The sequence below is a fragment of the Miniopterus schreibersii genome (assembly GCF_964146895.1).
Source record: "Miniopterus schreibersii genome assembly, chromosome: 21".
Classification (NCBI taxonomy): domain Eukaryota; kingdom Metazoa; phylum Chordata; class Mammalia; order Chiroptera; family Miniopteridae; genus Miniopterus; species Miniopterus schreibersii.
This window is the reverse complement of record NC_138123.1, coordinates 15,650,412-15,666,303: the sequence shown is the minus strand read 5'-3', so window position 1 is coordinate 15,666,303 and position 15,892 is coordinate 15,650,412. Positions and strand designations below refer to the sequence as shown.

The 15,892-nt window shown below is 58.3% G+C and overlaps 1 protein-coding gene across 1 annotated transcript in view; it reads right to left on the bottom strand.

Annotated features, from left to right (window-relative positions):
• Positions 1–15,171, bottom strand: part of GPR137B (G protein-coupled receptor 137B) — a 36,692-nt gene extending 21,521 nt beyond the window's left edge. The window contains exon 1 of the mRNA XM_081123915.1: positions 14,651–15,171. Within this exon, the coding sequence (XP_080980041.1) occupies positions 14,651–15,019 (369 nt within the window). The 5' untranslated portion in view covers positions 15,020–15,171. The remainder of the gene's footprint in view (positions 1–14,650) is intronic.
• Positions 15,172–15,892: the final 721 nt, after the last annotated feature.

Sequence of the window (15,892 nt, the reverse complement as noted above, 5' to 3'; positions counted from 1 at the left end):
TAACAGGATGAGGAATCCAGCTGGGCTTTGAAATGGGGGCAGGCGTGGGGACAGGAAGCACAGGAGAGGCAAGAACACACGTGTTTGCAGGCAAATCAAAGATGGGCTGTGATGAGGGGGGCCTGGCTCGGGCTGGGGAGTGACTGCTGATGCTACAGGGTTTCTTCTGGGTGACTAAGGGCTCTAAAGGTGACGGTGGGGACGTGAATGCAGCACAGGTAAGTGGGGAACTGCGTGGAATGTGAATTATGCCTCAGTCGGGCAAAGGAGGGGAGGAAGGCAAGGAGCAGGCCAGCAACAGGGCGGCGCCTGGTGGTCCGGCCCCGAGAGCCCAGAAGAGAGGGGCCTGGGAGGGCGACAACCGAGGCATCCCAAGCTGCCCAGTGGATGACAGCGTGAGCCTGGCGAGTGGCAACTGTCTACGGACTGGGGTGAAGAGGGCCGGCGGTGGGCTGCGGGCAGGAGGAAGTGGGCAGAGTGAGTCAACTCCAGAGCACCTCTAAAAACTGAAATGCAAGGTTCTTCAGGGCAATGGGCCTTGCTTCTAAGACTGGGAGCCGCCTGTGTGCGGAGGAGCCCGGCCCCAGAAATGCAGAGCAGAGGTGCAGTGGAGGGTTTCCGTGGAGGAGGCAGGCAGGCTAGAAACTGAGGCAGGACGGAGGCGAGGTGGCCGCCGCTCCTGGACTGTGGGCTGGGGCCGGAACCCATGGTGGAGGGAGAGGCCCAGCTGCTTCTCAGGGACTCGTGATGAGGACCCACAGTGAGTGGAGGAGGGTCCAGGCCCCTCTGTCCCCTCCTCTCCCCTCCCCTCCCTTCCCCATCTACACTGTCTGTGGAAACTGCAGGGTTTTTCTAGGATCACCAGGGTGATGAAGGGATGGGAGAACCAGGAGGGAGGGACTGAAGGGGACAGTGGGGAAAGCAGAAGCTTCCATCAGAAACTCCACCATCTCGTGGAAATAAAGTATTTTCCCCAGATCACAAATCCCTCCAGCCTTAGCATCATTTCTCCTGTGTCACAGGTCTTGCCTAGAACTAATGCCAATGAGGGAAACCAGGTGACTTTGTAAGGGTTAGTTCAGGCCTGAGTTCCAGGCAGGCTGAGGTGAGGCTGCAGAGCCTGCTGGTCCCCCTCTGCTCCCTCCTCTGAGGGCCCGGGCCTCCTCGGTGACCCCAAGACCCTCGCACCACCTTTCGGATGACGCAGGAGTCCCGGGATCAGTGTGTGACATACTTGAGCAGAGATGACCTCTGCCTCCTTCCCTAATAAATCTGCCCCTGGATGTCACAACTCTGCTCCCGCCCATGAACTCGGCCTGCCTGCTTTTCTCCCACTAACTCGAGTTGGCATTTGCATTCTCACACAGTCACTTTCCTAATGCCACGTAAGCTCCAGGATGTTCTTTGTGGGTAGGACAGTGTCTCTTGTGCATTCAGCAAACCGACAAAGTCACCTCCTCTGTCCCCAGGGGCAGCGTGTGACGACTAAATGTTGAGCTGTGCGTCCAGATGTGGACTTTAGTCAGGACCTCTGCTGCCGTTCTGGTCCACAAACATCCCAACCAGACGTCGCCTGTGTCTCCGTGTCTCCACTCCTGCGCCTTCGCCACTTCACAATCCCCCACCTCATCAGGCTCCGGACCCCAAAGCCAGACCCCAGATCCTATGTTCTGTGGTTCAGCCTGTGGGCTGAGACCCCTGGGTGACCCCAGGAATAACTGCCCCAAGCGCAGACTAGAGTCTACAGACACCAGCACGTTACTTACAACAGCCAAGATATGGCAGAACCTAGGTGCCCCCTGACAGACGAATGGAAAGGAGACGCGGGACACGTACAGTGTCATAAAAAAGAATGACACCATGCCACCTGCGATGACATGGATGGACACAGGGTACAGGGCTAAGTGAACTAAGTCAGACAGAGAAAGACAAATACTGTGCGATCTCACTTACATGTGGAGTCTAAAAAAACCCCCAAACAAATGTATAAACAAAACAGACCGGAGGCAGAGAACAGCTGACGGATGCCCGAGGGTACAGGGATGGGGGAGGGGAGGAAACAGATCAGTGGAGTGCAATGCGTTTCACTGCAATTAGTAAAATAACAAGGAGAAATTGGGCAACATTAAGAAAACCAGTATCTATCTTTCTCTCTCCTAAGCACACACAATTTTTAAATTAGTACCTATTCAAATTCATTTTAAATGTTACAAATATATGGTAGGTTTAAACTTTATTATAAACTATGTCCAGTCTACAGGAAAAAATAACATGGCAAATACTCCTGTCCCCACTACCAGCTCAGCCACCCCGTGACACTGCCGCCTGGTACCACGAAGCCCCAGCAGGCCTCTCCAAGGCTCCAAGGGTCCCCTCTGCAAGGTGACCACACTGAACTTGGTGCTATTATACCAGGCCGGCTTACACAACTGAGTGTGTATGTTCACAACAGCATCCAGGCCCACCTTGCACGGTCTCCAGACCCTCTGCCACTTTGTGTGCTCACCCATTGTGACATTTGCCACGTGGACGCTGAAACATAGCACTAGGTCATGCACCCTCACTGAGGCGGGGTGTCTCGCCACATACAGGCCACAGCTGTGTCCACCTATGGCACAGGGACTCCAGAGATGGTCAAGAGTATGGGTTCTGGAGCTCGCTCATCCAGCTTTGAATCCTGGCTCCCCCAATGACAAGCTGTGTGACTCTGGAACCAGTACCTAACCTCTCTGTGCCTCAAGTTCCTCATCTGTAAAGTGAGATGAGTAACTGTGCCCACCTTGTGGGCTTTGTGCGGATTAAGTCAATTAGGATAGTTGGACACCATCTGCCGCCTGCTGCTGCCAGTCGCCTCGTGTGCGTTCTCAAACCGTGACTCTAAGTGCACAACTGCTGAGCTGAGCACAGACGCCTTCTTGACCATAAAAGGAACCCCCATTCTCCCCCATTCTCCAAAAGCTGGGCACCAGTGACATGCTTGCTATTCTCTCTCGTGGTTCCTCTGTGCTGCCACTTCCTGGCAGATTGCAGAAGTTACGCAAACCTGAGGCCTGGTGTCCCGCTGACATCTGTCAGCTGCTGGGTGTGTTCTCACACCCATGTGCGGACTCCTCCCTGTGCAGCAAGTCAGGTCCACTCTGAGAAAACACGGTTCTATCTGCAGACTGCCCACGCTCTCAGAGCCATGGGAGCCCATGCAGTCTGGCCACAGAACTCAGGTGCAGCAGCCTGAAGAATGTGGGCTCTGTGTCTGGGGGTGACAGGTTCCCAGGTCAGGTTCTCACCATGTCACCTCCTGTGTTTGAACCTGGCAAGTGCATGGTTCACAGAGCGAATCCTGCTCACTTCCTGGCCTTGCACTGACCCTGCACCTAGGCTCCCTCATCTGTGGCCTCAGACCAATAGTGACAATGTCTCTCTTCTGGACTTTCATGAAGCATATGTCCCTGTGGTATCCTCAGCCTCTCCAGCCCTCCAGGGAGCTGCACTGTCCTGTCCTGTCCAGCTAACCCAGCCCCAGAGAGCACTACTTGGAGTGTCTGTGCATGTGCATGTGTGTGTGCACCCGCGTGTGTGCCCACATGTATGGGTGTGTACATGTGTGGGGATGGACGCATGTGTGCAAGTGTGTGCATCTCACTCCGTCACACTGGGAGCCCCATGCAGCAGGAGCTCACCTCACCTGGGTGACCCCACTCTCCGTGCTCGTTCAGGAGATGGTTAAGAATCAGAGTTCCCCCAGGTGAAGCCATCTCCACCGGCTTCCTCCCTTCATATGGGCTCCCCTCCTGTTTCCAGTTCCCTTCTCTCCTCCACCCTCCAAGGGCTCCTATGAGCCTCCACCCACAGTGCCCTCACCAGCCAGGCCACCCGAGGTTGGTCCCGTGAGGGGCAGGGGGCCCGGGAGAGTGCCCCTCCTTCCAAAGGCTCCCACAGTCAACCTAACGACACAGACCCACTGGCCTCAGTTTCCCCGCTTTTCCATGTTGTCATCTGAGCGTCTCAACTTGGGGGCACAGCTAGTGCAACGGCTACGAAACTGGACCCCTGAACTCTCTCTACCTCGGGCCTCAGTGTCCATCTGTAAGATCAAAAGTTAGTACCTTACTCACTAAGGTGCCTCTACTTTGAGAACCTAATGCCACGAAGAGCCTTCCCAGAGGGCAGCCCACGTCCTTTCCCCACCCTGTGAGACCCAGTAGGCACAGCTGCACCCTGCATCCCCCCACGAGGCCCGGCAGGTACAGCTGCAGCCTGCATCCCCCCCACGAGGCCCGGCAGGTACAGCTGCAGCCTGCATCCCCCCCAACGAGGCCCGGCAGGCACAGCTGCAGCCTGCATCCCCCCCAACGAGGCCCAGCAGGTACAGCTGCAGCCTGCATCCCCCCCACGAGGCCCGGCAGGCACAGCTGCAGCCTGCATCCCCCCCAACGAGGCCCAGCAGGTACAGCTGCAGCCTGCATCCCCCCACAAGGCCCGGCAGGTACAGCTGCAGCCTGCATCCCCCCCACGAGGCCCGGCAGGTACAGCTGCAGCTTGCATCCCCCCACGAGGCCCGGCAGGTACAGCTGCAGCTTGCATCCCCCCACGAGGCCCGGCAGGTACAGCTGCAGCCTGCATTCCCCCACGAGGCCTGGCAGGCACAGCTGCAGCCTGCATCCCCCTCAACAAGGCCCGGCAGGCACAGCTGCAGCCTGCATCCCCCCAACGAGGCCCGGCAGGCACAGCTGCAGCCTGCATCCCCCCACGAGGCCCGGCAGGCACAGCTGCAGCCTGCATCCCCCCCAACGAGGCCCGGCAGGCACAGCTGCAGCCTGCATCCCCCCACGAGGCCCGGCAGGCACAGCTGCAGCCTGCTTCCCCCCCACGAGGCCCGGCAGGTACAGCTGCAGCCTGCATCCCCCCACGAGGCCCGGCAGGCACAGCTGCAGCCTGCATCCCCCCCAACGAGGCCCGGCAGGCACAGCTGCAGCCTGCATCCCCCCACGAGGCCCGGCAGGCACAGCTGCAGCCTGCATCCCCCCACGAGGCCCGGCAGGCACAGCTGCAGCCTGCATCCCCCCCAACGAGGCCCGGCAGGCACAGCTGCAGCCTGCATCCCCCCACGAGGCCCGGCAGGCACAGCTGCAGCCTGCTTCCCCCCCACGAGGCCCGGCAGGTACAGCTGCAGCCTGCATCCCCCCCGTGAGGCTGGACAGATACAGCTACAGCCTTGCACCTGAGTGGACCCAGTGGCCTAGGCACGGCCAGGTCACACAGAGTCCTGTCCCTGCCACCCCGCTGGCTCCAAGGGCCAAGCACCTGCCTGCTCACTGGCCCAGGAGGACTCTGAGAGGATCTGCCTCCTGGCAGGGTTCTCCCCTCTTGGCCTCATGAATGGACAGAGCAGCCACCACACGAGACACCATTACTGTCATTTTGTTTCTGAGCTGCTCCTGCCACAGCTGCAGTTCAGTCTACCAGCCGGGGCTCCACCCACAATTGTTCCAAATGAGCTTAAATGGTGTGTCACAGCCCAGGAAGCTGTCAGGGTCCCGAGCCAGCCAGGCCAAAGGCTCCAGAGGGAAAGGCTCCCTCCAGGCAGTGTCTCACCACTGCACCCTGGTGCTTGTGCTAAATTACGCAAAAACTACAAAATAAGTTACTCTGAGTACACCTCCGTTTCTTCCCGCAAAATAACTTTCTGCCTCCAAAGTGAAGAGAATCCTGAGGCTTCCTGGAACTCTTGGTTTGCTGGGAGCTGCGTCTCTGTTTCTGTCTCCATCTCTCTCTCTCCACCACATGAGGACACAGGGAGAAGTCGGTCATCTACAAAGAGGAAGAGGCCCCTCACCAGCCCAACCATGTGACACCCGATCCCAGACTTCAAGCCTCCAGAACAGAGGGATGAATGTCTGTTGTTTAAGCCACCCATCTATCGGATTCCATATGGCAGCCCGAGCTGGCTGGGACAGTGTTAGATGACACTCCCGAGTCCTGCTCGAGAGGACTGCCATTGAACCTGCTCCAGAGGAAGCACACGGTAACAGTAACGGCTTTTCATCTGTACCTGGAGCTGCCCCCAGCTCACTGTGGACACGGGGCGGGACCTCTGGGGACAGGGACCAGGATGGTGAGGGACAGACCACATCCCATCAGTAACAAGGAAAGGAACTGAGACTACTCCACCCCAAGCAGAACCTGTGAACCTGCCATCGAGCCTGGGAAAGGCTGGCTGTCGTGGGAGGAGGGACTACGCTTACTCCGCACGGCCCCAGGGTGGAAATGGGAGTCACCGGCCTCCTCCCAGGCACCACCTGTCCACCCTAATATTGGTCTGGACCCCAGAAAGCTGTCATGAAAGAGCCAGGGCAAATGGATTCGACCCACATTTAAACAGTAGCGAAAGCCGCTGGTTCTTGTTAAAGCACGTATCCTCGAGGAAGACTTCTCATCACCACTCTGAGGACTGTCACTAATGTTGGCCGGTGGCACGATGGACACACTGTTCATGTACAGGTGCCCTGCTTTCCCTGCCCAGTGCCAAGTTCCAGGAAGGCAGGAGCATGTCCGACCTAATTCCATCTACACAGCGCCTGGAGAATGACGGGCCCTCAGAGCCAGGAGATGAAGCCACTGGAATGCCCATCCAGGGTGGCGGGGTAAGCAAGCTGTGGCTCACATACACTGGGTGCCACTCAGCCTTAAAAAGGAAGGGCATGCACCACAACCTGAGGGACCGAGACATCACACCAGGTGAGAGGAGACCGACATTGAAGGTCCCGTGTGTGTGATTCTTTTGATGTGACGTATCCGGAATTGGCGAACCCACAGGCCAGCAAGCTGGTGGCAGCCAGGGCTGGGGTGAGGGGAGTGGGAGTGAGTACCCAGGGGCTGCGGGGTGTCTCCTAGGGGTGATGAAAATATTCTGGAACTAGGTAGAAATGAGAGTTGTGTAATACCGTGAATAGACTAAATGCAACTAAGTTGTATTTTTTAAAAGGTTAATCTTGTGTTGCATGAATTTCACCCAACTTTAAAAACACGCTTGTTGAATGAACGAATCTCCATGTCCCGGGGGAAGCCCGTGTTACTGTGTGGAAGCCGGGGACACCAGGACCTCTGCAGGGCACATGCGTGTCTCATCAGGATGGGAGGGCGGCTCTGGCCAGGGCTCATTCTGCCCACATCTCCCCTTCTGCCTCAAGTCACACATGACAAAGGAACCCAATGGGCAACAACCCCGACACTCTTAGGTATGGAAAGCAGGCAGAGTGGAGTGTGAGGTGGGCTGAGCTTAGCAAGTATGTCTGCCTCTGAAGGAGGGGGGAGGGGCAATGACGTTGTCAAGATGGTCTAACCTCTGGTCTGCATGTCCAGAGCCCCTGGTAGGCAGGGGAGAGGTTCCCTGTGCCTGCTGTGGGTGCCCGTGGCCCGCAGCACTCGTTTCTGCTTATGTCTGTCCTTCCCAATAGCCGGTGGCCTTTGAGGAAAAAAATCCCAACTTACTGTCTCTGACCCCAGACACCTGAGGATGGGTGACCATCAAAGATCAGATGTGCTCGCCAGCTGGGCGTGGCTCAGTGACTGAGCGTCGACCCAGGATCCACGGGATCGCAGTTCGATTCCTGGTCCAGCACATGCCCAGGTTGCGGGCTCCATCCTCAGTCAGGGGCATGTGGGAGGCAGCCGATCAATGACTCTCTCATCACTGATGTTTCTGTCTCTCTCTCCCTCTCCCTTCCTTTCTCTGAAATCAATGACGATACATTTGAGGGAGAAAAAATCAGATGTGTTCAGTGAGTGAATGATTCTAACCACAAAACGACACTCCAAAGCCTGTTCCCAACTTTTCCCAGGGAAAATCACAGAGCAAAAGAGGGGGCAGCTGGAGACACATACTGGCTCGTCCTAACCTCGTCCCACGGACCACGTCCAGCCCGCAGCCGGGGTTTATACGGACTGTGGCCCGGCCGGGCGTGGCTCAGCGGTTGAGCGTCGACCTAGGATCCAGGCGATCAGGGTTCGATTCCCAGTCAGGGCACATTCCCGGGTTGTGGGCTCTATCAATGACCCTCTCATCATTGATGTTTCTACCTCTCTCTCTCCCTCTTCTATCCTCTCTCTGAACAGTCAATAAAGATATATTTTTTTAAAAAAGAATTTTTTTAAATATATATATATATGGACTGTGAACTTTAAAACAGTTTTTCTTTTAAAAGAGATGTTATAAAAATATGCGACAGGGACCATATGTGGCTCCCCAGGCCTGAATCCTGACTCAGCTCTGACCACACGTCCTTTCTTGAAACCTGGTGCCCATGTCTGAGGCAATCCGCCCACAGGATGGTCAAACCAGGGACTTTTTCTGTCCTCCGAACTTCAGCCACGGGAAAAAACCACGTGGAAGATGCACAACCTCCACAGACTCCGTGGTGCCTGTGCCAGGCTGTCCGGCCTGTCTGCCAAGGCAACGCCTGCCCGGAGGCAGCCCCACAAACCAGGAAGACAGTGTCCCTTGCACTGGACAAGGTGACCAGGAGCCGACGGACAAAGCTGCTTTGGGGATCACATCATACGCTGTTTTCAAAAACCTAAGCACCTTAGTGACATTTTGGAGGAGTAGCCTTCAATGTTGTCAGCCTGTCTCTCACCGCCCTGCCCGCCACCTCCAGATAAGCCCCTCCTGGGACTGGCAGCCTTGGGTGCGCCTTGAGGACACAGCACAGCCACCTGGTGGGGACGGGCCTCTGCCAATGGACACAGCCACGGCAACCCCGGGAGGAATTAGCACTGGGTTCTGTCCCCAACCCCTGCTAGTCCCTGCTTGTGGGGAAGGCCAGGGAGCCAAACCTGGCAGATGCCAGAGTGTGGGGAGCTCAGAGCAGGCTTCTGGCAGTTCCAGGGGCTGGCGAGGCTGCTACACAAGGACCACACCTCTGCTGGTGGGAAACCCAGGCTGCACGGTCTTTGGGGTTGGATTTCAGTTACACTGTGAGAGTCTCACTGTCCCCAAGAGCGCTGAGGGCATTAATGAAATCTGGTCACCTTCGGTTGCCAGGGGACCCTCAGGCACTGCAGCAGCAACAGTGCAGAGAGAAGCTGGTGCCTTGAGGAGTCTTGGAAAAGTGGGTTGGGACTCAGAAGGCTGCTTCTCGGAGGGAAGCTGTAGACGTAAAATTAGGAAGCTGCTTCCTGGGGGTGCTGGTGGTGGATGGCAGACTGAACACTAACAAGGAAAGTTTCCCTAGTCCCGTGTGTGTACACTCACACACACGTACACAGGAGGTCTCTCACACACACACACACACACAGGCATATACACACATGTGCTCGCAGAGGCATATACACAGGAACATACCTGGACACACAGGTGCACACAGTCACGCAAACAGGCACACACACAGCCACACACATAAGGGCTCACACAGGCACACACGCAGAAGTATGTACACAGGAGCACACATGCAGGGTGGAGCAGAAGTAGGTTTACAGTTATGAGTACATGAAACAGTTTATCCTTGTATTAACTATTATATTATTTTCCATACTCACAACTGTGAACCTGCTTTTGCCCACTCTGTGTACACAGCTCTGGTGGCTGAGAGCCCTCTGAGTGACCAAAAGGAGCCAGTGCCTGAGCCAGGAGGCCATGCTGTGGAGCCCAGGGGAGAGGCCAAGCCAGCCCCCGCCCAGTGTGACCGCAGGGCCCCAGCTTTGAAGTCAGGCACTTGGGGACAGGCAGGGCTCATGTGTTTCTACGCTTCTTTCTTCATCTCCGAGAGGCCTGGAGGCTCCCCTGCACAGCTCCCAGACCCGGCACACGGCAGGCGCTCGGCCAGCCTCCCTGATGAGAGAGGCCCACGCGCCCCTCTCCCGGAGGGTGGAGAGAGGGCTGCAGCTTGAATGTCCGGCTGCCACCCGGTTTCCAATCAGCCGGGATGAGGGCGCCGTGACGCACTTCAAGTGGGGGTGTCACGGTCGGCAAGGTGCCGGCCCCAGCCTGGCCGTGCCCGCCTGGCTGGTGACCTGGGCAGAATTCTCCAGGCGCTGGAGGCCCATCTGTCGGATCCCCCAGTGTGGTCAGCTCGCCGCCGAGGGGCTGCGCTGCGAGGCGCCGGTACCGCCCCCACCCCACCCCCGGGGAAGGCCGGCGTCGCTGCCATCACAAGCACAAGCTGCGCCTGGTGGCAAAAGTCTGAAGACAGGGTGGGTGATGTGGGCAGCGAGCTGGGCCGCCCCTCGGGACGGGTGTGGGAGAGGAGCCTGGGTCCCCGCCCTCAGATGCAGAAAGAGCGGCCTGACGGAGGGGAGAAGATGCAGCGGGAAGTGCCTCCTCCACCTGCTCCAGCCCCGTGTGAGCATGTGAGCACCGTGGTTGCCATACTTCTGGTGAGGAAGGTCCCTAGGCCACGGGAGCCCCCCTGGGGGCCAGGTCAGGTATTCGAACCCAACTCTACCCACAGGATCCCTGCTCCTCCCACTCCCAGGCTGCCTCCTGAGTCACCGGCCTTCACTAGCACGCCATACCCAGGCCCACTGTGAGCTCCAACACCACCCATGTGCCCCCAGGCCCCCATGTACCCCTGGCCCGCACAACAGCCCCCTCGCGGCTCCCAGCCGCCCTCTGAGGTGTGGTACAGTCCAGCTCCTGCGTCAATGTCCCTCAGTCATAGCACCTCCCCCCTCAAGAGGGTTCACTTCTCCTTCCCTTCCTTGAACTACCCCTTGGTGACGGCAGGAATCTGTCACAGGGCTCAAGACAAAGGAGAAGCTGGGCCTCTCCATTCAACCCAACTCAGGAACCTGAGTCTGTGGCCCAGACCCTCGATTCCGAGAACAGCAGGGGACAGCTGCGGGATGTCACGGAGCCCACCTCCACATCACGACTCACCACCCCACAACCCTTTGCCACAGCTCTGCAGACAGACCTGCTTCCCCAGGGGCTGCCCCAGCACAGCAGCCGCTCCTGCGTGGCCTGGGGGTGGAGGTTACCACAATTCCTCATGCTAAGGTCTCAAGAGCCTGCCCCACTCAAAACCCCACCAAAGGGACACATTAACAAGATGCTGGAAGGGACAGGCCCTGGAGGAGGCCAGTTCAAGCCTGGGCCTGACCACTGGGACAGCAGGGAGCCGAGTGTCCCCCAGACCTGGCGTGAGGGCCCAGAGATGCAAACAACGGGAGAGATGTAAGACTTTGGGCCAGATGCGCACGCACACACACACTCGGAGGGCCTGCTGGGAGTCAGCAGAACCAGTCCAGCCACCACCACCTCCCGCCTTCACAGCCTGTGGAGGAGAGTGCAGAAGGCATCGGCCTGTGGGCAGGAGCACAGTGCTCAGGCGGGCGATGCTGGCCCTCGCCTCAGGTCACTGAGGAGTCAGAGGGTCCTACTCAGAGGGTCAGGAAGAGAGCTGGTCCCCACTCCCCGGAAAGACCCTTGCCCAGCTGGGAGTGTGCTGCCCAACAGGTGCAGACAACAGAGCAAAGCAGGTGTAGAGAGAGCCCTGGCAGAGGCCAACCTGTGCCACGCATATATGAGGGTCCCAGGAACTTGGGAGGGCAGCACCTGCTTCCACCTGGAATCTGCAGGTGGCAGGGCCCCTAGGCAGGCGGGGAATGAAAAGGGGCAGGTGGTGGCCTGGAAGGAGACACGGGGTGGGCAGCAGCCTGTCACCTGTGTGGCCCCACCTGAAGAAGAGATTGGGATGGAAAAGAGACAGAGACAGAAGGAGAGAGCGCCAGGATGAAGCTGACCCCATGATATAGACACGGCCACATGGCAGAGTCACCCACAGGCAGAGCAAGAGCCAGAGGTAGACAGGCACAGTCACATGAGATATCCCTGCCCCTCCCCGGGCCAGCCCCAGAAGAGCCAGATTCCAAAGATGACTACGGGAAAGGCTAAGAGCACAGGACACACCTGCACTCAGGCCCTGGACAGGCTGAGCTGTGGCTGCGCCGGCAGGTGGGCACACAGCCACCTCATGGCGGTGCCCCCCGGCTGCACTGTGTGCATGCAGCCTGTACTCTACAGACCTCAGGGGAGAGTTACTAATACCCCCCTCGGGGCTGCCAGGGAGGTGAGCAGGTAAGCTCAGGCACTGGGAAGCATAAAGGGTGTCAGAAAGAACCTTCCAGTTCATTCCATGCCTTCTCCTCGGGCGTCAGGGGCTGGTGCAAACCCACCTCCTGAGGATGCAGGTCCCGCTCAAGTCTCCCAAAGTTTGGATGTCCCCAGGAAGTCCCTAGGGTTATCACTAAACTGTGTCGTGTGCACACATTGTGTCCCTACCCCACTGGTCTGCTCCTGAAGAACCAGGTGTTACATTAGAGGAGAGTATGTTTTCTATAATAAGAGTTTCAAATATTCTACCATAAAGGATAAGCCTCATGCTCAGATGTCACAAACGTGGGTGACTCTGGCTCCATGTGCACTGACTCTGTGACCTTGAGCAAGTGATTTAACCTCTCTAACCCTTTTTTTAAAATAGAGACACGTCGGCACTTTCACAGGGTTGTTGTAAACAATAAACAAGAGACACCACTTAGAACTGTGCCTACCACATGGTACCTGCTTAATTGGTGGCTGCTACCCTCCCCCTCCAAAATCTGATTTACTTGCTATGAGACGGGGCCAGCAGCAGTAATTCCTAAGCTCCCCTGGCTTCTGGTGGTAGGAACCTCTGTAAGTCTAAGAGCAGACATGGGAGGGAGAGGGGCAGAGCAGTGTCCCTCTGGACACTGGGAGCCAAAAGGCGGCTCCTTTGTGACTCCCCAGAGTATGAGAGTTTTGTCAGGGAGCCAGGGAATGGCTTTGTCTTGCCAGCATCCGAGATGCCAGCACTTAGGTACCATCTCCTCCTGCCAGCCACCTGAAGACACAAAAAAACACCCAGGGACATAAAGAAGAAGGGCCACAGCTTGGAGCCTCTGGGCTTGAGCGGCTTGAGCTGTCTGCCTGGTCAGTCTTTCCCTCGCGCAGCATTTACTCCCCAACCAGCAGATGGTGCAAAAAAAACGTGCACTTGGCCCCAATCCAGCAGAATTTGCATGTCATTACCAGAGCCATGGCCAGCTCACAAAGGGACAGAAGATCTCAGTGTGGAATTCGACCGCTGTCACAGTTCTCGAAGTAACATCAGCCCACCTGACCTTTGTGTCTTGCTGGAACCATGCCTTTCAATCCAATTAAAAAGCCTGAGCGTCTGCAGAGGAGCTGACTTCCTGAACTGGTCTTTGGGCTCAAAACTAGTATTTGGAGAAATAATACACATTATTGGTGGACTGGAAAATATACTGTTACACGGAACTAATAAGGCTTTAGTCTGCCCGGTCAGGCGTGGCTCAGGATCCAATCTCCTAGGATCCAGGAGATTGAGGTTCGATTCCCAGTCAGGGCACATGCCCGGGTTGCAGGCTCGATCCCCAATGGGGGACATGCAGGAGGCAGCCGGTCAGTGACAACTCTCTCATCATAGATGTTTCTATCTCTCTCTCTTCCTCTCCCTTCCTCTCTCTGAAATCATAAAGATTTTTTTTTCAAAGAAGGCTTTAGTGTAGATCCATTTTGAGATAACAGCTACTAAACAGTACATATGCTATTTATTAGCCACAAGTATTTCCTCCAAATTTTTAGTCAGGGGCTCCCACTTTCCAATCAATCCTTTCTCTACCTTTTCTTTTTGTTTTCTTTTTTTATTCAGTCAATGGCATTTTCTTTAGAGAAACAGACACTGTTAAAAGGAATGGAATGCCCACTTGCACCATGAGACAGCTCTTCAATTACCCTCAGCAGGTGACATGCCTGGTGCCTTCGCCTTGGGCAGAGTCCTAGTGAAAACGGACAGTTCATTGCTTGGAAAGCTCATGACAATCAGAGCCGGTGCGGATGTGATGGTGGCCGTGCTATTAGACTTTAGACAATGCTTAACACAGTGTTTGCAAAGTACTTTACAATTACTCCACTTTCATTAACTCCAAGGAGACAGCAGCCAAGCCAATTTGCATGCTCTCCCATTAGCTTATTAACAATACTCCCCATAAAATGACTCCTGTAAAAGCGCCCCAGTAAAGGCCCAGGCTTGTGCTTGGGGTCTGACCCCTGCTGCAACAGCTCGGGGAGCTGGGTGTCACCCAGGACTGCTCTTTAGCATTTCTGGGGAGTGAGTTAGTAAGTCGTAGCTCAGTGCGGCTGCTGGGCTGGAGGTTCTAAAGGTCTCATCCAAACAAGGAAGGTCCCACCTGCCATCACTCGAAAAAGTCAGTCTGGTCCAAACGTGCAGATAGATGACCTTTCCAGGCTGGAGTAAGAGCATGGAGGGGAACTCTAGAGTTCAAGTCGTCCAGGGGGCACTCCGGCCATCAGTACCTATTCTGGCGCGTGCACACGGCGGGAGCGCCCGGCACAGAGGGAGCCCCACACCCACTGGACGGCGGTTCACTTAGAGACGCACAGGTGGCCTCCAGCCCTCACTGTCTTCCTTCACCCCTTTCGGAGACGGGAGGGCGTTCCCTGAAAGGCCTGCAAGTAGGTGCCAGTGCCCCCCCCCCCCCCCCGCGCTCAGCCCGGGGTTCCGCGGCCGGCCCCGCGCGGGCACCGCCCCCGCCCCCAGCGCTGCGCATCAGGCTGGGCGCGCTCCGGGCGCCTCCCGCCCGCCCCACTTACCTGCGTGAAATACAAGTTCATGAGTGTGAGGGTGAAGAACTGCAGGCACACGGGGAAGCAGTAGAGCAGCCAGAAGACGAAGGGGCTGAGCGCGTTGGCCGCCACGAAGTCCCTGAAGTAGAAGGAGAAGAGCACCGTCCGCAGCGAGGCCCAGAAGAGGCAGAGGAAGAGGAAGACGCTCTGGTAGCTGAGCCGCTTGTGGCCGTAGCGCAGCACCAGCCAGAGCTGCAAGTAGATGAACACGAAGAGCAGCGAGTAGAAGGCGGTGTAGACGCTGGTGAGGCCGAGCTTCACGTAGGGGGGCACGGCCGGGGTCAGCGTGGGCGGCAGCGAGTCGTTGCGGAGCGGGTCCCAGCGCGGGGCCGCCATCGGGCCGGGGGCGCTGCGGCGCGGCCGGGGGCTCGGGCCTCATCGGGGTGGGCGGCCCGCGCGGGGGTCTCCGCGCATCGCTCCGCCCGGCCGGCTGCGGGAGGAAAGACAACAAGCCGACTTCCTCCCGGCACCACATGATTTACGGGGCGGCCTTTGTCTGGGATTGGCGGCGCCGCACCCCCGCCCCGCGCGCCCCCGCACGCACTGCGCGCCCCCGCCCCGCGCGCGCCCCGCACTGCGCGCCCCAGGCCCAGCCCCCTGCGCCCCCTAGCGCGCCCCTACACTGCGGGTCTCCGCCCCGTACCCCACCGGCCCCGCCCCGTACACTGCGCGCCCCCGCCCCGCGCGCGCCCCGCACTGCGCGCCCCAGGCCCAGCCCCGCGCGCCCACTAGCGCGCCCCCTACACTGCGGGTCTTCGCCCCGTACCCCACCGGCCCCGCCCCGTACACTGCGCGCCCCCGCCCCGCGCGCGCCCCGCACTGCGCGCCCCAGGCCCAGCCCCGGGCGCCCACTAGCGCGCCCCTACACTGCGGGTCTCCGCCCCGTACCCCACCGGCCCCGCCCCGTACACTGCGCGCCCCCGCCCCGCGCGCGCCCCGCACTGCGCGCCCCAGGCCCAGCCCCGGGCGCCCACTAGCGCGCCCCTACACTGCGGGTCTCCGCCCTGTACCCCACCGGCCCCGCCCCGCGGCCCCCCTCTCCCGCGCTTCGCGTCGCTTCCCGCGCGTCCCGGGGCGCTGCACCCCTTGCCTTGCGTGTCTGCGCCCCGCATGCCCCTTGAAAGCCTCAGGTTGCTGCCCCTCGCCCCGAAGCCCTCTAGACCGCCCGGCCGTGTCTTACTGGGGGGCACAGCTGCGCGCCCCGCGCTT